Below are 25764 nucleotides of genomic sequence, written 5' to 3' on the forward strand. Positions count from 1 at the left end.
TCCTTGGCATAACAGAAAGTATCGAAGAATATTTGAAAACAATACTGGAATACTCATGACGACAATGTCAAACTCGATCACATTGTCAGTGAGCAGCATGTGACGTCATCCTTATTTCGAATGTGACCGGTTATACCCCTCTTCTGCCATTACTGAGGCCAAGTTAGAATGAAACTCCTTCGCACAAAAGAAAGATGTGACGAGGAATATTTGAGAACAGGTAATGGAATATACGCGGCGACAACAACGACATATCCAACAATACATAATTGTCAGTGTACGCCATCATATATAATAGCAGATAGGTACCCCTCAGCCATCAGATCATCTTGGAATGTTTCTTCTTAGCGCAACACTGAAAAGAAACGTCAATCGAAGAAATTCTCAAGATCTACACAAGAATTTCTGGCGACAATGATGGGAAAATTCACGTGACGCCATCTGAGTTCACCCACAGCCACGCTCACGTTTTGACACGTGGGGCCCTTACTTAGTCTACACTCGTATTGTTGCTCCTAAACGTCTGCAGCCCCTAAAACCTGTCAGCTAGCGCACCGCAGCCAACCAGTCTGTCTCGCTGTACACCCTCACGCTGGCTAACAGACCAATTAAAATCTTGAATCTTGAGTAACAATTTTTGCAATTCAGAGGAACCCCTAGTAACGAGTTTGCAGTACACTGGAACCCCTGGTACTATTCTTTTTGCGGTACAGTGGAACCCTACTAACATTGTGTAGTACAGAGGAACCTGTTTTAAGACCTATTTTAAAACCTTATGAATTTTAAGGCCTTGATTTCACAGATGGTATATCCATATAGTGGTAAATTTACTTCTGCTTTAAAACTCCCTCTCTTCTCAGACAAGCATTTTCTCAAATTAGTTTTTGGATGTTGAGAGTGGGGTTCAATTGCAGGCACTATAGATTCCGTAAAGGGGTATGTAACCTTTAATGATCAGGTATGCATGCATGGAAGGCATTTCGTCTATGATATTGATGTTCTGTTTGTAACGCTTTTCTTTATATCAGACTGTTTGTGCAATACAGAATAAGAGAAAGTGGAGATGGCATTTTGTCAACACTCGTCACGCTTGTGAAAAAAAAGTTCGTTTTTATGCGTGTATGCGAGTGTGTGTGTGTGTGTGGCGGGGGGGGGGAGGGCGTATTTTTAAGGGGTTGTTTTTTTAGTTTCATACGCCCTTTTTCTTTCAAAGGTAACACCGACTGGCCACATTTTTGCTCCCCCGAAATCGGCGTATGCTGCCTGAATGGCGGGGTAAAAACGGTCATACACGTAAAAATCCACTCGTGCTTAAAACATGAGTGAACGTGGGAGTCTAAGCCCATGAACGAAGAAGAAGAAGAAGAAGATTAATTCTGCAAAATAAAAAAAAGTAAAAGAGAAAAATGGACTTTTAATTTCCACCTGTCCAATCCAACCATCCATCCATCTCTCTCTCTCTCTCTCTCTCTCTCTCTCTCTCTCTCTCTCTCTCTCTCTCTCTCTCTCTCTCTCTCTCTCTCTCTCTCGTTATCTCTCTCTCCCTCTTTCAAGAAAGGCTTTGCAAGGGTATATTTGAAGTTATTTCAGCGCCAAGAATAAACATAATAAATGAACGCATACCTTCATCAAACTCATACCAACAAAATCTATTTATGTTTCTTACCTGTTCTTCTTCAACCTCCACTCCGCGCCCCAACCACCCCGCGCGCCCTCCCCACACGATGCGAGCGCCCCGTGAGGCATAAGCCACCCACATAATTGTAGAAGGATAGGGAAACTAAACGAGTGAATAGCAAAAGGAGACTAAAGTAAAATGGGGATGAGGGAGATTGTGTGTGTGTGTGGGGGGGGGGGGGGGGGCAATGGAGGATAGTCTAGGTTCTCGCGGCCTGCCACCCGCGATGAGCTTGTGAAGACAGGCGCGAAGCGGAGACACGGAGATGCTATCTCCCTCCCTAGAGGCGTCGGGACCTTCCCCGCGAGGTGTTGCCCAGTGTTTTTTGAGAGGAACGCACGCAGTGTTTATATGTAATATGTTATATAGTGGAAGCCCCTTCAGAAACCTCCTTAACCCCCCCCCCCCACCCCCCACCCGATTTAAGACTTGAACGCACACAGAGTGTATGCATATGTATGAATAGAGTCCCCCCACACCCTCCCCAATTTGAGGCTTGAACGCACGTACAGTGCAAACATTCATGGAATGCAGCAATGGAATGCATTTAAAAGCACCTTACCACCACCACCCCTCTCGATGTCAGACTTGAACGCATGTAGAGTTTAATCATTTTGTATATAGTAGTATCCCATTCAAGGGCTTCCACCCCACCCCCACCCCACAAACACACACACACACATTTCTCCATTGAAGGCTTGAACGTATAGGTTAAATGTTCATTATTATTTTCAATGTGTATGAACCTGATTTTCCTTTACAACGTGTATAAACTTACCTCCAATGCAAATTAAAGTGCTGTCCCTTTAAATACCCTGTATTCTTGCATTTGTGTATCTCTGCATTTATCCGTTGCCTGAAAAACGGGCCTTCCATTGTACTCCTCCGCCATCTTCTTCAGCGTTCGAAGGTTGTGTGTCCACCCCCACCACATTATGAAAGTTTAATAGAGTTCTCATTGCCATAATGCGCTGCGCGAGTCACTCTCGCTGTCACCCTTGGCCCCATCCCGAGATGCAATTGTGTAGATAAGACCAACACCACGATAATCACATGCAGGACGAAAACTGACAAGGCAGACTTAACAAGAAACCTGTGTGTGTGTGTGTGGCATGGGAATATGGGGAGGGGGTGTCCCATGATGCTCCTTTGGGCGAAAGTTGTCGCGAGCGATGTCTGCCGAGTTGCAGGGAGGCGGAAAAGAAGCGAGAGATTGGCGATTGCTTTGCATCACTATCGCCTTTCCTCATCACTGACTTGCCCCGTTGCTTTAATGCCCGTCGGCTTCGCATGATGATGAAGACGTTCCTGGGAAAGACTGAAGCGAAGATGATTTGGATGATAGACATCTCTCAGTGTTCCCCCCTCAAGGCTGCGGCAGCTTCGGTGCCCAGATTCATGAAGAAGCCGATGAAGTCGCCACGTTTTAGCATTTCCCACTGGCCAGCCTGGCATTAGTGCAGTCGTCTCCCTTGCTTTAGCGAGTAGTCGCCCTTAACCCGCGCGCCGACGCAAAGCCCGGGGATTGGACAACACGGGAAATGGAGCGACGGCAGCGCCGCCTGTATTTGTCGTCTGGTCTTAGTCGGGACAAGAAACTATCGGGAACAACATATCTCTCCCTCGCTTATTAGCATTCAATAGAGAGGAGGGGGTTTAGGCCGAGGATTTTTGGACAGACGACTGTCAGAGTAGTAAAGGGCGAAATATGATGGCGTCGTCTTGTTTCTCGTGTGTGAGAGATGGCGGCCAATTTGTCACCGCTACAATGAGCAAGCAAAATGTTGGTCGCCGCGGACCCCCCTCAAGCGATCAGCTGATAGCAGCTAATAAATGTTGTTGACTTCTTGACACCGTTGTGTCTGGCTGCTGAGCTTCGGAGCGAAAAAAATATCAACCCATTTGTTTTACTTTTTTTGGTTGTGTAATCATCCAAGGGCACTGGGAAGAACAACAGAGAGAGAGCGAGAGAGAGAGAGAGAGAGAGAGAGAGAGAGAGAGAGAGAGAGAGAGAGAGAGAGAGAGAGAGAGAGAGAGAGAGAGAGAGAGGGAGAGAGAGAGAGAGAGAGAGAGAGAGAGAGAGAGAATGGGGAGAGAGGGGGGGGATGGAAGAGCGATTAGCGTATTGAGTAAAAACTTGATATTTATATATAGCTATTCTGATGGACACGTGGGGGCTGTGATTGGATGGTCTCTTCCAATCATCAAAGCATAATGCTACGGAAGTCGGCCATTTTTGCCAATATCCAAAAGCATATTGGCAATAACAAAGACGCATGTTTCCGGTTTACCCATCTGTACCACACGATGTTTTAATCGACAACAGCATACACTGACAACTTGAAATTCTTCTTGGGAATGTTTTTCAGCTTTAAAAAGGTCGATAGCATACCCTTTTCTGCTAACTTCCCGATGAAACAGGACTAAATCAATTATTTTCTGTCCCTAAACACCACAAAATGCCCAAAGTCGAAAGATGTAGTACAAACAGGGGAGTAAAACGGAACAGCCGTTTTTGTGTGCCTGTGTCAGTTGCCGACTGACACAAACTTTCGCATTCGGCTTTTCTTATCTCGTAACTCCACACTAAATACCCCACTTCCCCTCTGAAGTATTGATGTACAACCCATGGCACTAACATTAACTGAGGTTGACAAATTCGCTTCATGACGAGACAAGTATAAATGCCATTCACCCAAACTGAAAACTTCGCTGCCAATTGCTCGCAATTAGCTGTTCTCTTCTCCTCCCCTTAATTGCATCCTAGTTCTTCAGTTGTTTCTAATTTTCCGTTTATGTTGTGTTTTGGTCTTCTTCTTAAGTAGTCTTGTTCAAAATTTAAAAAACTCAAACTTCTTTTTGTTGTATTCGAATGAACTAATAAAAAGCTGTTTAACAGCTGTGTTGTCAAATCGAGGTTTTTTCAAAGTCAGTGTGGCGCCTGCGCAAAACTAATGCGCATAAGAAACGGCGTCTGCTATCAAAACCTGAGATCAACGCATCGACGCAAAAACTGTCAGTTTGTAAGTTTGGAACAACAAATCAAGGTCAGAACAGCTGTATAATCGCTATTGTGTTTTCAGCGTAGCAATAGGGTCCGATATTTAGACTCGAACAAGTATAATGCGACTCGTCTTCGACTCGTCGGCATTATACTTGTCTCGGCTAAATATCGGACCCTATTGCTACGCTGAAAACACAATAGCTGTTAATAATGACTGTAATGGAATATTAATACATGTTTCTTCAAACCTGTATTTCAAACAAATTAATATCAGTGTTACCAACGATATTCTCCTGCTACGCTATCTCGACGTTGCAGTAGATCATCGTTGGTTTATTAACTTTAAACAAAAATGCCATGCCTGCAGACGGGTTGTATTTGAACTTATGTTTATTTACTGTCCGCTCGTTTTTCTTCATCTGGTTCCTTGTTTCTTCTTGCCACTTTTGTCCTTAGCAAAGAAGACCTCAAACGATTACTGGAAACTTTAACCAGATTGAAGTCCCTGTTTGTGGAAGGTTTTTGATTTGTATGGATGCTTCAACTTAGAGTGCTATTTGTATTTACGTGTGTAAATATAAGTATAACTTGGATTGTCATAACAACAATCATAAAAGAAGAAATGCGTGCATGGTTACCCTTGTTCATGTTACTGTTAAGGTCCTTCATTATTAAGAATGCGTCAATCAGTCACCCAGTCAATCAACCAGTCAACAAAGCAAGAAAGCAAGCAAACAAGAAGTTAGTCAAACACATCAACCAATCAGTCAATCAATAAATTAACCTTTCAATCAATCTATTTCCACATTCTTCACCTCAACCAACCAATCAATCCATCTGTCAATCATCCATCCATGCATTCAGCTATTCATCATTTTTTTTCATTCCAATCCATTCATCCACCCAGGCATCCATCCATCCATCCATTCATCCATATAATTACATCCATCCATCAGTATATCGTATTACAGAAACCATGTCCTTTATTGGGCTGGGTGGCCCAGTGGTAACGCACTTGCGCTTGGAAGCGAGAGGTTGCGAGTTCGACCCTGGGTCAGGGCGTTAGCAATTTTCTCCCCCCTTTCCTAACCTAGGTGGTGGGTTCAAGTGCTAGTCTTTCGGATGAGACAAAAAACCGAGGTCCCTTCGTGTACACTACATTTGGGTGTGCACGTTAAAGATCCCACGATTGACAAAAGGGTCTTTCCTGGCAAAATTGTATAGGCATAGATAAAAATGTCCACCAAAATACCCGTGTGACTTGGAATAATAGGCCGTGAAAAGTAGGATATGCGCCGAAATGGCTGCGATCTGCTGGCCGATGTGAATGCGTGATGTATTGTTTAAAAAAAATTACATCTCACACGGCATAAATAAATCCCTGCGCCTTGAATATGTGCGCGATATAAATTGCATAAATTTTTTTTTTTAAATCCCTGTGCTTAGAACTGTACCCACGGAATACGCGCGATATAAGCCTCATATTGATTGATTATTGGAATACATAAAAAAAAAACAAGATTGGTAAGTTATTGGAACGTTTAATTTATGACCAAAAAACCTGTTACAGTCAACCCAGCGGTCTTTTAAGAGGAAAGACAGAAAAAAACACTTACAATACAGACAATGAACTTGCTGGGAAGACGCAAACGAAGCAATGCCAATCAGAAATTATATATATAGAAAAATGAAATGACCATTATTGGACTAATTTTGTTGTTGACACGTATTCTCATACTAGCCATACATCATGCTGCATCCTTCCATCAGTCAGACTCAGGGGTTCAGCATTGTTTATTTTGTCTGTTGTTTCAGACCATTTTGAACTCGATGCACAAGTACCAGCCTCGGTTCCACCTGGTGGTTGCCAGCGACATCCTAAAGTTACCCTACAGCGCCTTCCGAACCTTTGTCTTCAAGGAGACGTCTTTCATTGCTGTCACTGCTTACCAAAATGAAAAGGTCAGATTGATAGCTTTTTTTGTTTTACCTGCAGCGCATACTCCTTTTTAAGACTCTAGTTTTAAGACTACCTCCATTTGAAGATTTATATAAAAAAAATGTGTTTAAAAAGAGTTTCTGTTCATAATGTCTGTGAAGTACCACCATGTTACACAACTCCCTCTTTTTGAAGACCTGATTTTCTCAAGAGTTTGTTTTTTAGGTTTTAAAAGAGGGTTGCCGATATTGCTCGGTTCATTGTTGTTCAGGGTTATTGCTGATTGTTTGTTTTGTTTTATATATAGATACCTTAGTCCATTCCATGGCTATATAACCAATATTTTTGACAATAGTTGAGGTGTAAATGGTATCTTCACAAGACAAGTTCTTCGTTGCAAATACGTTATTGAAAATAGACGAGGAGTCATTATTTGATCATTTTATGAAACGTTACTAATTATTCTCTTTTACAGATCACACACCGTATCACCGACTAATTCTCATTCAGTCGAAAGATGAGAATAACCAGAAATGTCATTAACGCAGTTCATAAAAGCGGACAAACACTCAAGTCCTGGCTAAAAACCGTAGGACTTTTAATATTAATTTTACTAAATGTCATTAACGCAGTTCATGAAAACAACACAAGCATTAATCAATCAGTTAATCAAACTTAATTACTATTTTGTTTTGCAGATCACCCAGCTCAAGATCGATCACAATCCTTTTGCCAAAGGCTTCAGGGATACAGGTGGCGGTAAGCGAGAGAAGAAGTGAGTTGTCAAGTACTTCAACTTTTGCGTCTGTGTCAATGTTCTTTCTCAGTTTATGCCTGTGCGTCTTTACGGTTTCTTTCTATGGTTTTGCTGTCTGAAACTAAGTTCTTTGCATTCAGTTTACAAATATTATGCAATTCACACAAAAAAGAAAAGGAAAAGAAAGGAAGAAGATAAACCGAACAAAGATCAACTAGTACTGGTACTCGGAGACCGCGTTCTCGGCTGTGCCGCGAGAAGCACATTTGAACGGAGTGTATTACTTCAAACGAAAACAGTGGGGTCTGTCTGCTTTATACAAAGCTTTGAAGAACATTGTATTTTTAAAAACGTTGCAGTACAGTAGAACCCCCATTTTAATCCCCCCCCTCCCCCCAATTTAAGACTTACCTCCCTTTTAAGACCCGGATTTGTCATACTTTTCGTTTATAACCTCTGTAAATTTACCCCCTATTTTAAGACTCCCTCCTTTTTAAGACCTGATTTTCTTAGATTTGTGGAGGTCTTAAAAGGGGGGTTCCACTGTATGTGACAGATGTTGCACGTGTCGGCTGTTGTAAGGGTAGCACCGGTTATCAGCGGGCCACACTCGCTGTACTGATTAGCAATTGTGATTGTTTCACACTTCCTGGGTGTCTGTTGTGTCATTAGTCTGTTGCAACATTCACACGGAGACAGAACAATATGACGTAATGCTTGACAGACGCTCCTCAATGCCATCATGATGGACATTGAAAAGCATCCCGATTTCATCGCGAATAACGCGTACTGTCTTTGAGAATTTAGTTGTAATGGTATGCAAAATGGCGAGATATGTATCTGAAATTATGTTAGTTGATTGTGTTTGTTCGTTAGTTGGTAAACTTAACTGCAAAAGTACATCCACGTTGTTTTGTTGTTTTTAATACGGCTTTGCAGTTTTGCACCCGTCAAAGTAATAACTGAGCTATATATATATAGGTATCAGGTATAATAATTATCATCCGTTCGTACATGGATGATGGTCTATACGATTAGCGTCACCATATATATACCTATACTCGTTATAAACTTGACTCATGTTCCAATCTTTTCTGGCACAAGGACCATTGCATCGACATTTTGTTGAGTCACTTTTGTGAAAACTCTTCTTGATGTCTGAATACTTTCGTGCATGTGTAAACATGCGCACGATAAAGATCCCAAGCTCACAGCGAAAGTCACAGAGCTTGCAGAAAACATTAACAATGCATCATCATATCATATATATATTCGTTTATCCTACATACGCGAGAGAGACCGCTCATGAGATAACAATATCGTTGAAACCACACATTTTTTTTATTTTTTTTATTTTTTTTTTAAACAGTTTGTTTTATATATATGTGGTCGTGTCAAACTAGTCTGCTTTTTCACTGCTCATGATGCCAAAGTCACCGAGCGAGACAAACGTCTTTATGGAAACACGGAGAAGACAGTCAAATTGGACTCGTTCAAGTCAAACGACCAGTATCCTCAGCAAAGCACCAATACATGTCCAAATATGAGCTAATGTTTAATAAGATGACGCTAAATTCAATAGTTAGTCAAAACTGGAAGCGGCCCTTATCATTGGAGCTGTCCTTGCATTCCACGACTAAACAAGCACCAGCACAATCTCTAATTAGCGCAACAAAATCAACCCAGAACATCACAGTGAAGGAAGACCGAGTTGTCAATCAGTCACCCTGTGGACTGTCGGCGGGATCAATTTTCGGCCTCTGGCGTCTAACTCTCCCCGCTAATAACGAAGTTTTCTGACCACCCTCGTCACACAGAAAGGCGACAGAGCCCCTGTGATTTGGTTAGTTCTCCATTCACGAGGTCTCATGTAACGCGCAGTTTTGTAGCTGCGTTTCTGTGGCTCGGAACTGAGTTAGCAATGATGCTGTGCTTCTGTGGCTGAAGCCGGGTTTTGATCGCAGAAGATTTGTTTGTACGGCTACATTAACTTGTATCATCACACGCATGTTGCCCATACCATTTGAACAAAATCATCATTACTGTTTTTGATGTCTTGTCTCGCTCATGGCCAGCATCGGTCAGAAAGGTTTGGAAGTCTGGTAGTCGTTGTCGGTCTCTTGCTGAGCGCCATGATCTTCTTGGTATCATTTCTGGTTGGTGTGATACCGCTTCCTCTGCCGTATCAGTCTGATTTTTGTTCCGTGGTGCCAAAAAAGGGGCGAAAATACTGAGATCTCTAAGGGAAATGCCCTGATCCGAAAGGCGTTAGAGGCATTCTTTCACACCGGATCCTCCAGTGCGTGCAGCTCGCGCTCTTCCAGACCTCTAGATCCAGATCTTTCTTCACTTCATTCTCTTGCCAAGGGGGGGAGGCGATTGAAAAGACAAAATCGGGTTACGCTTTTCCGTCAACACCAGTTACCCGCCCTTTTCAAAGATCGCTCGTTGTGAGAAGGACGCTCGTTTTGCCAACCCAGAGGTCGCCTCGTTAGCGGTGATTTAGAATTACCCGCCCTTGTTCCTCCTCCATCCGGGGCAGTCGCCTGTCGGGGCGAGGCGTCTTCCGGTCAGGAGAACTGTCCAATTTGCTGCCACCGTGTTCGCCCAAGATTAGAGGCTGCGAGACCCCTCCATTCTTAAAGGTCGTCTAACAAACGCAGCTCTCTTTTTCTTTCAGCCTTTTTACACGTTTGTCAAGCGTTTGACTCCTCGAGCCGCCTGCGTGATCTTTCGTCGCGTCTTTGCCCTGAGGTTAGATCTTTCTTTCTTTCTTGTTCTCGTTATCTTGTAAAGGTTTCCTGAACACTTCAGATTGAGAATGCGTGGAAGTGAAATTAGAAGGGAGTGAACAAAAGAAAGCAACGGTTGAAGCTGACGAGGGGCTGGTACATGAAAGGGGTGGGAGTTTTACAAGAAGGCGATAATGACCATGTTGTCAGTTACTATTTGACTGCTGTTGACTTTTCATAACACACTGAGTCATTGAGAGCCATAGAACAGAGCTGATTTTTTTCTTCTCCAGGGAATCCTCATGAAGCATGAAACCCGTCAACGAAAAAGACAGAAAATTGAGACGAGGTCCTATTAATGAGTCTTTGGAAATAAGACCATCACAACAAGGAAGACAAATGTGTTTATACTTAAAGATTAGCGAAACAAACAAAATACACTGCAATACACGGGGGAGGGAGAGGGCAGAAACTGAGTTTCCAGGAGCTTAACATTCGGCCACCACTAGTATGAGTCTATTTACCGTACCCGCCAGCGCTTATTCAAAGACACACGACCTTCAAGACAGACAGAAGGACAGACAGAGAGTCTGTTATATAAACAGTACCTCATCAATCCTAATAGAGATCCTCAGCATCCGTAACCCTCCCCTACCCCTCTTAACCCCCCCCCCCCCCTCCCGACCGGATCTGAACGGTACCTCATCAATCCTAGTAGAGAACCTCAGCTTCCGTAACCCCCACATCTGTCGTGGTTTGTGCCCCTTGTGTAGATCAGACAGTTACACATGACGACCAACGTGTGTCTGAGAGGGCCCGACGTTGCCCCGTCAACCTCAAGAGGTTGTTCCATCACTCACAGGCTCCGTAGGTAGGCCTTTAACCAGCCTAGCCTGTTCCTGGACACATCCACTGTTCGAAGATTTCTGCCTCTGATTCTCACTACGTTGTTGGAGCGAGGAACGAAGGTGTGTGTGTGCTTATTTAGTACAGGCTTTTTTCAACCAACCACACTCGTTTCGTGCCATATAAGGAAGTGCTACGTCACAAATGCTGCGTACACGTCATTTCCGGTTGACGGTGAAACGAAGTTCACATCAAAAACACAAACGACTTTCGGTGATTTGGGCGATTCTACGAATCTACTTTCGTTGACTTTGTATTCATGTTTTGGTTATTTCTAAATGGAGAACTTTAATGTATTGGATATAGGTTACCTGATTGTTATTTTAACTGTTCATGTCTTCCTACTTTAAGCTCTGGAGTGGACGCTAAAGTCAATCTTTCACTGCATTTCTGTAGCATACATTTGCCTAGGTTGCGCTTGGGAAAATCAAAGATGGCGGCCCGGAGCCGGTTGCCGCTTCACGACTTTAGAGTTCTATTTATGACTTGTCATAAAGTCATTTACGTTTCAAAGTTTGGGTTGGCAATGCTGATACATGTACATGATGTTTTAACACACGTCAACATATTGTTCACACTCCTCACGCTATCACACACATCATGTAGCCCACACCTGGAGTTGTTGTTCGTGCCGCTGAATTTTATTTCAGCGACTTTTGCATACCATATAATTATTTGTATGCATCCACGTTATATGTTCTTCTTTTTTTTCAAATTTGTTTCAATACTTTTCCGCAACTTGTGGCGGAGACCGACAACAAATTTTTACTTCCATATAACCAATCTCCACAATGTGGCGGTAAAATCGCCATAAACTAGCTGTCTGCAATGAAACCTTCTCAGGTGTCATCGCAGAGAGGTACCGCCACGAAATATAAATAGAATAATTATATTAATAGGGCAGACCTTAATTTGTGAACTGTCTCACTTTGAACAGTTATAAATTGTATGAGTAGAGCTTCGGGTTGCAAATTAATCGCACATAACACACATCGCACATCGCGCTTCTTCTGCGAACAGAACTTCTCTGTTGGCGTCAGTGGCTAAACCGCGACACTTTTTAACACGCACCTTTTCGTTGTGCGCGCGCATCCCAGCGGGCAAGAGAAAATGAGGTGGTGAAGAGAAAGTGGTGGGCTTTGTTCTTGTCTCCAAATCTAGCCAGTGTGTGTGTGTGTGCCTATACGATTTAGTTTATGCGAGTGTGTTTGAGATGGAGGGGAGGGGTGGTGGTGGTGGGTGGTGATCGGTGTGTGTGTGTGTGTGTGTAGGGGGGGGGGAGTGAAGGGGGGAGGGGAACAGAAGGGATGGGGGGGGGGTGTTATTTAGGGCTTTTGAAAAGTGCAGGGAATGTGAATTTGACGGAATAGTTTACAGTGGGGCCTGAATTAGGTGGAAACTGTCAACACACACACACACACACACACACACACACACACACACACACACACACACCGATCACCACGCCACGAACACACCCGCATAAATTAAAACGGGAGAGCTCATCCGGGCCAATCAGCAAGGTCTTAGACAGCAATTGAGCGTGGAGCCTGAACAGTTAGATCAGAGGTCAGGCCAGCCATTTGAAAGCAAAGAGCAACAATTAGGCAAATGGCTGGGGATGGACATTCAATTACTCGTCCCAACCCCGCAGTCGCCGCGCCCTGCTTGAAAAGGGCAGATAACTATAATGGAACCCCTTGGCCAAAGGGCACTAACTACCGGAGATCCCCTTCTGAGGGGTAAAACGTCTGGGCGCCTGAGAGAAAAATAGAATGGCTGCGGTTGGTGGATAATTTGCCTTGCTGGGTGTTTGGTGGACGTCTTCAACCTCTGATTTTCTGACACCAATTACAAGGAATAGAAACAATTGTAGGAGAGAAAGAAGAGAAATAGAGAGGAATTTACGAGAAATAAATCCTTTAGCCTAAACCATTTTAGATCTTACTTGGACTGCAACATAAAAGTCAAGTGTATTAACAGTACGACAAAAGACTGTACGAATGCAATGGAGTTTGGGTGCTCCTCTCCTTCACATGCATTTCTGACACCAGATGGAAATACAGTGAGCGTTAATTGCAAAATAAATACATGAATAAACAAATGGGGAAAAATTGAATGAATGAATTAATGAAATAAAAAAAGAAAGCATAGAAGAAGAAAAGCAAAGGGTTACAAATACATCTTGGTGAAAACACTTTTAAACCTTGAGTTCTATTTCGAAGTTTCTTTAGAGAGCTTTACTTGTATAAAGAAAGACTTCACGAATGCGCTGCGCGCGCTTGGTTTTCTTCTCCATCCCAAACGTTTCTGACTACAATTACAGTCAATCATGCTCATGGAAAAACATGAAGGAAAATAACTCCGCCAAGGGAGAAAATAGAAATATATGAAGAGAAGAAGGAAAGGAAGACAAATGGGTAGAGAGGACCGGGAAAAAAGGACGCAGAAAAGATATAAAATATAGGAGAAAAGAAAGAAAACAGACGTAGAAATGCAGTTTTGTGCAAAATCAAGCCGCGAAGAAATGTGTACACTTTAAGAGTTTTTGAAGATGGGAAACAGTCGCGCAGATCAAAGCTCTCATGTGTCGTACATTTTCCGGCAAAAGTGGCCCTAGGAGCACCAGAGGCTCCAAGCGGCCTCCACAGTGGCGTTAAAAGTAACGGATCAGATGAAAAGTTAGCGCCGTGAAGGTGCCAAGGAGCTGATACTTGACGCGTACTTTACTCGCCTCTTTGGAGTCGCTGCTTCTCCTCTCCTCGAACCACGTGCTGTTTGTTTCGCTAATTCGCTTCTTGTGACAGCGCGAACAACCCGGTCGTTTGTGTTCCTGTAAATGAGTCTGTGATTTATGTGTAAATAACGCCCCTTAGGCATGCAGACACACGCCGTGAGACTGGTCAGTGCGTTTTGTGGGTTTGCTCTCTCATAATTATGATAATGCACCTTTGCACTTTCCACACCTCCCCGCTTGTTTAAATATGTTTCCAAGTTTATGTCGAAGTTGTTAAAGCAGCGTGAATAGATATACAATAGAATTTTTAAACACACATGTGGCACACTTTTATTATAGCTCGCCATTTGCATGATTACTTCATGTCCTCTGATTAGTTATGTAATTGTATATAGATCTGCCACTTGCTTGCAAGAAACGGAATCATCAAAGCTGTATATTAAAAAAAAAAGACTGAAAGTTGAAACACAAATGGCCTCGTGCATTTGTTTGCAGAACTGTCCGCCATACATGAACACAATAACAAGTCGCGTAAGGCGAAATTACTACATTTAGTCAAGCTGTCGCGGAATGAAACTGAACGCACTGTATTTTTTCACCAAGAGAGTACAGCCGCTTCGTCAATCCCCGCGTGAAGGAGATCGCTCACCTTCCACGTGCAAAACGTAGTGATATTGACAAGCCAGATTAGCGCGGTAGCGTATTGTGCTAAGCAGGAAAGCGCGCTTTTCTGTATTCTTGTTAACTTTCTGAGCTTGTTTTGAATACAACCTATCATATCTATATGTTTTTGGAATCAAGAAATGATAAAGAATAAGTTGAAATCTTTTTTGGATCAATTTCTTAAATTTTAATCGTAAGACTAATTAATCTATTTTCGTTAATTGTGATCACATTTTAAGAGTAAACATGACATATGTATATATTTTTAGATTCAGAATGTGATGAAGAATACGATGCAATCTGTTTGGGAAAAATTGATTTTAATGACAACTTTAATGAGCAAACTCATTGATTAAATTTTAAGCCTCCAAGCTGAAATGCAATACCAAAGTCCGGGCTTCGTCGAAGATTACTTGACCAAAATTTCAACCAATTTGGTTGAAAAATGAGAGCGTGACAGTGCCGCCTCAACTTTCACGAAAAGCCGGATATGACGTCATCAAAGACATTTATCAAAAAAATGAAAAAACGTCTGTAGGTACCATACTCAGAATCTCTCATGTCAAGTTTCATGAAGATCGGTCCAGTAGTTTTCTCTAAATCGCTCTACACACACACAACACACACACACAGACACACACACATACACCACGACCCTCGTCTCGATTCCCCCTCTACGTAAAAACATTTAGTCAAAACTTGACTAAATGTAAAAAGCAAATACAAAAACAAATTAAAATAAATGCAGCAAGACCAAAGCAAGCATCATGCAGTGGAGAATGCTTGGAGAAAAAAAAGATTGAGAACTGAATCTAACACACGAAGGTCGTGAAGAAATTCCTCAAGGAATTACTACGTATATCAGTGGGCACGTGCTAAAATATGCACGTATATCACAAACGACTTGTCTCTGAATTTGAGAACCACTGTGATGGACTAAATAACCATGTGTTTAAACTGAAGACAATGAAAACATTCGTTTCTGTATGTATACATTTTTTTTAAATGTACGCTACGCTCACACCACAAGAAGGAACAAAACAGCAACAAGAAAAAACTGTCATGGGTTTCTTGTTCCAGAAGACTGCTGTCGCAAGCCACGAGCGGTTCCTACTGTGAAGAACGTCACGACTCGGCAGGAAGTGATGACGAAGACAACGACAATATGGAGATTTGTGTGGTGGAGCCTGATGACGCAACCACGCGTAATTCTCTGACGTCACAAGATCACGCTGGAAGTGGTGCCAATCTGAAGCTGTCATCACATCATGTAAATGGTAAGCATGGACTATATCGTTTGTACTTTTTTTCCTTATAGGGAGAGGGAGGGCAGTTAGGGTAAAGGTGTGGGGAGGTGGGGGCGAGTTAAATGTAATGGCAGGTTCTTCTTCTTCTGCGTTCGTGGGCTGAGACTCCCACGTACACTCGTGTTTTTGCACGAGTGGAATTTTACGTGTATGACCGTTTTTACCCCGCCATTTAGGCAGCCATACGCCGCTTTCGGAGGAAGCATGCTGGGTATTTTCGTGTTTCTATAACCCACCGAACTCTGACATGGATTACAGGATCTTTTTCGTGCGCACTTGGTCTTGTGCTTGCGTATACACACGAAGGGGGATAAGCCACTAGCAGGTCTGCACATAAGTTGACCTGGGAGATCAGAAAAATCTCCACACTTAACCCACCAGGCGGCCGCTAATGGCAGGTTGATTGGTTGGTTGTTTCTTAACTTCCCTTCAACACATATGGTTCTGCTGGACCGTTCAATGGAAGGACACTGACAAGGCTCAAAACTTAATTGAAAGAATGGAAATGGATACGATTCTGTTTTCTAATCAGTAATGTGAAATAAGTTACTACTGCAAATGCATTCCCGTGTGTATAATTTACTTACACTAACGTTGATCACGTAAAACTTACGATCCTTACACATTAAAAAACAAAAAGGTTAGTTTATAGCAGTTTAATTATTGACAAAACGAAACATTCACCAGAACCTCGATCTTTAAAGTGAACGAACAAGAACACGAAAGACAACAAATTATGAAGATTGATCACTTGTATCATGATCCTTACACATTTAATTTCTTTCTGCAGATGCCAGGATAACACAAGAACCAGACAGGCTCTACGCTCAGACCCACACCAAAGTCAGAGACGACCCATCCTCATCAGAGTCGCGAGCACAGCAACAACACCAATCACAAAAACCAGAAGTCACCACAACCACAAAAGCACCCGGGTGTCCCCAGCTGAGCGTCACCCAACTCATAGAAAAAACGAAGCCAGGCTCTGCAGGCGAAAGCTCGCGGAATAAAGACAGCAGCAGTCACAGCCAAGACAAATCCGATCCTGCTCAGGTGTCTAGCAGTTCTGGAGCGACCTCTGAGGCAGATGATGCTTGTAAAGATGGATCAAGTTCTCCGGGAAAGAATCTCAGTCCTAGGGACTCCCAGCCAAGTACCAGCCCCTCTGCGTCGGAGGATGTTGAGGACAAGGTTAAACGAGGTGGAGCAGGAGAGGGCAGTGAAGGCAGAGAGAAGAAGGGGGAGGAAGGCGTGGGCAGCGCTTTTCAGGTTTTGGAGGAGAGCGGAAAAGGCGGCCTCGCTGACCGCTATAGGAACAGGTCCGGCGAAGGGCGAGACGCTTCGCCCAACATGATGGTCCTGAGACCGACCATGGGCCACCACCTGTTCCCTTACCTCTGCCCGCCCGGGATGTACCCGACCTCCACCCCTTCCTTCCCTTTCCCCTTCAACCCCCTCATGCTGTCGTCGGCTGCAGGGTCGGGTCTGTCCCACCATCCGCCCTTACCCATGTCCTATCTGAGCGGGACTCCCCACGACCTGTCCCACTTGTCCCTACCCGGAGCCGCTCTGAGCACGGGGTCCTTTCTGGGAGGAGGGGGGCTCTTCTCTAGCCCGCACCTCTTCCCGCACAGCCTGCATTCCATGGCCAGCTCTGCTGTGGCTGCCAGACTGAGCAGAGCGGGGTCTCCACCTCCCCAGGGTAGGAGCTCAAGGTCTGCGACGCCTCCGCGAGCTTCTGCTCACGCGCTGTCTGCGTGCTCCCCACCTGCTCGCCCCCAGTCCCCTCACGGTCAGCACAGCGCCCCGGGCCCGCTCTTCTCACCTCACAAATCTCCCAGCCATCGCTTCAGACCGTTCCACCTTCCCCCCACTACCTCCTCTTCCTCCTCTACGCATTCATTTCGCTCTCCGCATTCCTTTACCTTTCCAGCGTCTTCACTCGCCTCTTACGGCTCTTCAGTCACCTCTTTGTCGTCGTCGTCGTCGTCGTCATCGTCGTCGTCGTTGAAGTATCATTCTGACGTAAGGTCTGCTGACATGCAGTCGCCTCCTGGTGTGCTCATTCCCCCTTCGAGTTCGACGCTTCACAGGGCAAGACACCCTTCGGCCAGTATTTTGACCGGAGGTGGCCGAGTAGCGGCGGATAGTGGCGACCGGTCCTCATTCAGATCTGGCGGGGAGGGACCACGTGACGCGGGTAGTAGCCAATCAGCGGACAGAACGAGTCACGAGCTACAAAGCATGGAGCGCATGCTCACTGGCCTAGATCGCAGTGGAGGCCCTCACCCCGCTAACAGAGACACAGACAGGCGTGTGTTGACCTGATCATTATTATGTTCGTGTGTGTAGACAGGACGTCCGCATCGTTTGTCCTGGCTGCTCCGCCTGGCGTCTGGCATTATGGGGTTAGTGCTAGGACTGGTTGGTCCGGTGTCAGAATAATGTGACTGGGTGAGACATGAAGCCTGTGCTGCGACTTCTGTCTTGTGTGTGGCGCACGTTATATGTCAAAGCAGCACCGCCCTGATATGGCCCTTCGTGGTCGGCTGGGCGTTAAACAAACAATCAAACAAACAAACAAACAATCGTTTGTCCTAGCACAATCTGTGAAAAAATAGATTTAAAAAAAACAAAAAACAAAAACAACACTGGATCGGTGAATCACTTACATAGGATAAAATACTTAACAGGCGCAAGAACCTTGACCTACAGGTGTAACTTGTAGTTTGAGACTTCCACAGGATACGTGATGGCCATGTGTCGTTTTTGACGTTAAAATGTTCTTCGATAGTGAAGAATCAAGAGTAAAACGATGGCTATACACAGGTCTTGTGCTTCGCATACACGTGTCTGATTGAAGTATCGATTAAACTATGTCGTAATTGTGAAACAACGTAAAACGTTTTAACATATACATGTGGTGTTTGAGCTCCTTTGTTAAATGCAAGATTTCAAGTCACTGTGAAAATAAGGAATGAGAAATCAACCACTGTTTAAACCATACTGACAACGTGAAACGTGCAATAACTGCGAACAACGACAACTTTGCAATCTGTGTCAGACACATGTATAGTCAGTCAGCTATTTGTTTCAATTAGTATTGTTTTATTTTTGTTTATCTTTGTGATGTTGTTTATTGAACCAGGGTAATCTTTAACTATAACAAACCACATTTAAAACAATGAAAACGATACTTTCACGGTCAAATCGGAAGGCGCGCTGATCATGCTAGTTGTGTGTTTTAGTTTCCGATCAAACATTTACATGTATCAGTGACTTTCAGAAATTCACCAACATTTACAAACGGCTTTGTCAGTTTGACAAACCGAACCGGGTCTTTTCCTTCGAATGTTGTGCTAGTTCTTTGTTGTGTTAGGATTTTGTGTTTTTGTATTTATGGGTGACTGGCACAACAAATAGTGAAATTCACACACTTTTCATGCATTGTCAAATGAAGTTCAGAGTGTATGTGTGCATGTTAAAACATTCAAGGACTTCATTGGAGAAACAGTTCTCCGACCATGAAAAATGACCTCACGGATTTGTTCTTGAAGATAACTGAGAAGGATGTTTCATACGACACAATTACACGGATCTTTCACTCTTCTCGCCACCGTGTGATCATCGTTTTAGAGAGAAGACATTGGTTTGAATAAGTCGTCCTATTTTCTTAATCATTAAACTTTGATGAAAATGATTTGAGAGGAAAAGCGAAGAATGAAAACACACACCAACACACACACACACACACACACACACACACACACACACACACACACACACACACACACACACACACACACACACACACACACACACACACACACACACACACACACACACACACACGATGAACAAATGTATTTGTTGAGCTTGCCGTGCCGTGTCTACATGGAAGGTGTTGATATCTCATGTAAAATCCGGGACAGATGTACATGGTGACTTACATGGGAAGCAGTGTTTGTTTACACGAGAAGACGCTGGCGCTAACGCAAGACAAGGGACTGGTCACTGTATGTTTTTTCTTGTGCGAGGATGACCACACAGACTGTGTACTTTTCCTCCGACGACATTGTGTTGGCTTAACTTTGTGAAAATGCAATCCAGAGACACGCCAATGAACACAAATCAACATTTTCAAAATGTTTCATGTTCAACGAGTGTGCAACTTCTCAGACGGATAGGCAGATATATTTAAACAGTTGGACGTGTCTGCCTGATTTATGTCATTTTCCAATTTCAGCTAAAACTTTGGATGAACTTGTCTCGAACGATTTTGTTCTCAATGTGTACTCGAAGCCAAGTTTCAGGTAAAAAAACCCACGTCGACTGAAACTTCTCAATATCAGTCATATTTTGAAGACGTGTGGATGCGGCAGACTTTGTGTAAGTGTTAAGTTTTAATTTTGTGTGGGGCGGGTTTATGGTTGAATGGGCTGATGGGCTACAATACCGTGTGATGGTGTTGTTAGTATATAGTGCACTATTCATATTTCTCATTTGTCACTGCATTAAGTGTAACCTCTGAACATGAAAAGTGAATTCTTGGGGCGGGGATATAGCTCAGTTGGTAGCGCGCTGGATTTGTATTCAGTTGGCCGCTGTCAGCGTGAGTTCGATCCCAGGTTCGGCGGAAATTTATTTCAGAGTCAACTTTGTGTGCAGACTCTCTTCGGTGTCCGAACTCCCCCCCCCCCCCCCCCCCAAGTGTACACTACATTGGGTGTGCACGTTAAAGATTCCACGATTGACAAAAGGGTCTTTCCTGGCAAAATTGCTTAGGCACAGTTAATAATTGTCACCCGTGTGACTTGGAATAATAGGCCGTGAAAGGTAAATATGCGCCGAAATGGCTGCAATTACTGGCCGTATACAATTTCATCTCACACGGCATCACTGCAGAGCGACTAGAACTGTACCCACGGAATATGCGCGATATAAGCGTCATTGATTGATTGATTCTTATTTTCAGATAAAACGATGTGTTGAGGACTTTGTTCGAATACCTTTTTCAAGTTGTGAAATTTGTTTGCGGTTGTCTCTCTGTCTCTCTCTGTCCCACTGTCTCTCTCTGTCTCTCTGTCTCCCTCTCTGTCCCTCTCTCTCTCTGTCTCTCTGTCTCTCTCTCTCTCTCTCTCTCTCTCTCTCTCTCTCTCTCTCTCTCTCTCTCTCTCTCTCTCTCTCTCCTTTTAAGTTGAAACTGATAATGCCATACTTAAACTGATTCTATCAGAAATGCTATACGTTTCCCGAACTATAGAAAATGGCTTCTCTTTATTGCATTTGTGTTTGTGTGTGTGTGTGTGTGTGTGTGTGTGTGTGTGTGTGTGTGTGTGTGTGTGTGTGTGTTTGTGTGTGTGTGTGTATTTGTTTGTTTGGTTTGTTTATTCGTGTTTTTTTTACGGCTTTGTGTTTGTTTTTTACGGCCGGATCTCCGCCCTGATATGACCCTTCGTGGTCGGCTGGGCGTTAAGCAAACAAACAAACAAACAAACAAACGGCCGGATCTGAATGAAAGGAAGATGAAGTATGTGTATTATAGTGATAAATATTCATTTTCCCTGACTTAAAGTATTACTTTTGCTCGTGTATTTATGTATGCCTGTTTGCGGTTCATTTGTATTAATCAAAACTACGTCAAATACAAGACGAGTGTACGTGTTTCAATAAAGTTCTGGCCACGCTCAGTCCTAATTTGCACTTTTTGGCACGTTACTTCACTATATGTACTCAGAATTCGAAACACAAAATGCTGTGTAAACACATTTGCCTCCTCGTACAATTAACACTCAAGTGTGGTTTGATTTGAATAAGATTGTATTCATATTCATACACATGACAATAGCAACATCATGTGCAGGATTAGAATGATCTATAACAGCAGGCCAAAATCACATGATATTCCCTTAACTTTCATGGTGGGTTATGACTGAACAAATGTGAACTTCATATTTTCTTAAATACACAAATCCAAAACAATAGACCGCGTACGTTCCAAAATCATGATAAACAAGAGGCGAAGCCTTCAAGGCTCACGTAAGAAATCGACAAACAGTAACACAAACTCAATCACTCCGTCACACATACACACACACACACACACACACACACACACACACACACACACACACACACACACACACACACACACACACACACACACACACAGTAAGCATAGGTGAAACTATGCAAGAAAGCGAGACCCTGGATCTGCCAAGAAGTCTCGGCCCGCTCACAATAACAATGACCGAGACTTTCAGTAATTCCTTTGCGTGACGTCTAACCCTCTTACGTCATAATGTGACGTCTTCAAATAGTTTCTATCACACACGTCGAACACTTTTGACCGAGACTGACGTAATCCATAGACTCGGAAATGTTAAAGTTTCTACCACAGACATACACACATACATACATACGCACGCACGCACGCACGCACGCACGCACAGACAGACAAAGTTTATCATCGCATAGGCTACACTTACGTGAGCCAAAAATCAAGGAGGTTAAGGTTATACAACGTATTTAGAGACAAAACGAAACATTCACAAGAACTTTGGACTTAATCTTTATCATGACTTTATAAACCAATAGGTTACACTTACAGTTATTTAGAGTGTTTCCTTTTGTTTGTAATTAAACGTTCCATAAAACGTTCTTGTTCTTTGATTTTTAAATACAAATAGTTATATCAAAATTACTGGAAATTCATATACATAACATGCAGTTAGTAGCTCGGACGGACGCCCAGCTGTTCATAAAGTGTCGCAAACATATATAACTAATCATGTACTTTGAATACCGCCAGGTCTCAGGAGGTATATTTAAGTTTGCCCTTGAGTGAATATTACTTAATTGATTCGTCTTTTACATGGAGGTAAATGGTTATCATGTGACGCTCAGTCTCCGGGTACGGAATTGCGCGTAACAAATTCTAAGTATACGAATAGTAGTGACGTAATGCGTCACCCCTGTGGTCAATTCGACCTATTGGGGTTCACAGTACTTGTAACGGTTTATTGTGTCACCGACATGTGAAGTAAAAGTGAAACACACAGTTTAACATTTACAAAGAGGACGTTAGAATTGTTTTGTTTTTCTAAACAGAGATATACAATTCCAGAGTCCTAATGTCCTGGTGAAGTATGTTTGTTTTCATGTTGTTATTGCTGTAGTGCTTTGCACAATATGTACACTGTTTCGCACAGATCAATTAGAAATCCTACTGTCTGAACGCCAACATTCTTGGGAGTATAATTAACAACATGACAAGAGGATTGTAACCGATGCAAAACCCAAGGACACTTGTCTGGTCTGCTGTTTTAAGACGGGCATCTTCAATCAGTTATAGCTCGAAGTTGCCAATGTGCCGTACAAAATGTTCATAAACAAGTTTGACGAATTACCATACAAGTTCGCCAATTTTCGGACGTTTAAGGAAGTCATTGTTTCCCCAACGTGTGGCAGCTCTGCCAATACATGCCAAAGATTTCTGCGATTTTAAATAATCTGTGGCTGCATGTTTACCGGCTGCCGAAGACTAACGACATCCCTGCGTAAGAACTGCATTTATGTCATGGCCGTGATCTTTTGTTGTTGTACTGTGAAAAACACAGCAACATTAGATATTATTTAGAGTTGGACATTATTACAGGTGTTCTAAACGCCCTATCTGTTTTCCGTAATTACTTTTTTGTCCGTATTTATTTATGTTATTACACACACACACACACACACACACACACACACACACACACACACACACACGCACGCACCCACGCACGCACGAACGCACGCACACACACACACACACACACACACACACACACACACACACACACACACACACAGAAAAGCACACGTACATGTGAACATGCCTATTACTTTGATAAAAAGAAAACCTGTCTAGCACGATTATTTTAGTATGTTGTGTTTGAATTGATTATATGTTTGTGTGTGAATAGAAGTATTTATTATATCAGATTCATACGTGTACATTATTTGTTGCAAACAATGTTATAGTAAAGATGACCATGCAGAAAAACTAACATGTTTACTACTTTATGTGTGCGGTTGTGTGTGCGCGGCGCGTGCATGTGAGTGTGTTTGTGTGCGTGCGTGCGTGAGTGTTTGCGTGCATGCTTGAATGACGTGAGTGCGTACGTACGTGCGTTCATGCGCGTGTTCTCTTCTTGCTAGAATTGACCAAGTTGTTTCTTTCCTTGAATAACAACCAATTTCGAATCCTAAAAATTGTTTTCGCTTTTTGGGTCATGCATTCCACTATTAGCCTGTTATACATTCCGACACCGACTCTCATTACACCACACAATACATTTGGTCACGACAACCAAAATGAGCCTGGACTAAAATCAAAGCGTGCTACATGAGAGAAACAGAGAAATGTCAAAAGAAACATTTCGGTTTCTGACATTTGCACGTGTCGCCATCACCACTTTGAAACGGTGTCGAGTGTGGTTTTTGACGCAGGGCAAACAACACATAAACTGTGCTTTTCGTTGGACTTTGTTGCTGAAATTCGTAAGATGATACGGGCTGGGGGTGTTAGATTTGTGTCGCTTTGATAGATGTTGACTGTTGATTACGCTGTAATTGTGTCATTGGATTCTGATGCATTGCTGTGAACAATGGCAAGTGGGATATAGAGCGGTATGGAATGTATGTCGGCATATGTGTGTGTGTGTGTATGTGTGTGTGTGTGTGTGTGTGTGTGTGTGTGTGTGTGTGAATGTGTGTGTGATTGTGTGTGTGTCTGCGTTTGTGTTTGTGTGTGTGTACGTGTGTGTGTGTGTGTGTGTGTGTGTGTGTGTGTGTGTGTGTGTGTGTGTGAGAGAGAGAGAGAGAGAAAGTGGGAGAGAGAATAGTGCTATATAGTGAGTATTCCTGTGACTTTCCAGGAACATTTATCTGTAATCATAACCTCTCACTGTATAACACCCACTCACAGATACACACACACGCACACATTTTAAAAGTAGCATAGGGAAGTGAAAAAGGATCAACCCTTCGACGTCCTCTCAGGATTATTACACTTTTAAAGGTTTCGCCGGGATATAAAAAACGCAAGTGATTCTGCCACAACAGATGTTCAAATGGCTCTGGCAACGGCCAATATTTGTCGACAAAAATCTTGTTCGTGCAAGTCATCAGGCAACAATATGCACATCACGGTTATCGCAATACTAACCTTTAACAAAAGCAAACAAAAATATGCACACCTTAAATGATTTTCCAGCATGTGAGTATAAAAAACAAAAACCCAGTCGGCTCCAAAAATGTTGCATCAAAAGAAACCGTTACTGCACATTTGACCTCACAATGTCTCTGGCTTTAACTGGTAGAGACACTGTTCTTGGCCCAGCGACGTTGCTCCCAACCAGCTTATAGTTCGACAAGCTGCTTATGCAATAGATACATAAACCTTTCCGCGGCCAATATACACTTGATAACCGCAAAAGTTGAGCAAAAATACCGCTCCATGCTAAAAGCACGGTGGCCGTATTTTTACACCCGCAAGCTCAAACCAGCATAAATCACTTTCGCTCCGCAATACATCAAATGAGTTGCGTTCATTCACACAACACATAAACTTATGACAGCGTCCCCAGGCGCGCCGCCTGGTGATCACAAAGGACACTAAGCGGCAGACAACTCTTCCATAAATCACACTGGAGCCGTCGGCTTCCGGTCATGTGGTACACGCAGCCCGGGTTAGCGCATGCGCAGAGTGATGCGACCCGTTCGCAGCCGATCTCTTCCGTGAGAAGAATCAGTTCGTCAACGGTGTCTGCTGTAAAACTGTGGAATGAACAAAGATAAAATAATACGACTTTGAATTTTAGAGCCAATGACTTTGAATGATGTGGCAGATGGGTTTTTTCTTAGTATTATTATTCAAAGCTTGTGTCGCTCGCTGCTTTTTGTGCTTGATTCTGTTGAAAGTAGGCTACTTGACCGGTATCGGTTGCAAAAGCAAAACAGAAGCAAACCCGAAATAATTAATAATTAAAAAAGATT

General features: G+C 43.1%; 1 protein-coding gene across 3 annotated transcripts in view; it reads left to right on the top strand.

The window, feature by feature from the left end:
* The window catches only part of LOC138975845 (T-box transcription factor TBX2b-like), a 53919-nt gene extending 29992 nt beyond the window's left edge, over nt 1-23927 (top strand). For 2 of the 3 annotated variants that reach the window (XM_070348606.1, XM_070348608.1), the window contains exons 3-6: nt 6498-6644; nt 7320-7396; nt 15497-15693; nt 16514-23927. In XM_070348606.1, the coding sequence (XP_070204707.1) occupies nt 6498-6644; nt 7320-7396; nt 15497-15693; nt 16514-18051 (1959 nt within the window). In that variant the 3' untranslated portion in view covers nt 18052-23927. The remainder of the gene's footprint in view (nt 1-6497; nt 6645-7319; nt 7397-15496; nt 15694-16513) is intronic. The other variant, XM_070348607.1, reaches the window with a different exon arrangement.
* The last annotated feature ends 1837 nt before the right edge of the window (nt 23928-25764 follow it).

This window comes from Littorina saxatilis, linkage group LG9 (assembly GCF_037325665.1).
Source record: "Littorina saxatilis isolate snail1 linkage group LG9, US_GU_Lsax_2.0, whole genome shotgun sequence".
Lineage (NCBI taxonomy): Eukaryota > Metazoa > Mollusca > Gastropoda > Littorinimorpha > Littorinidae > Littorina > Littorina saxatilis.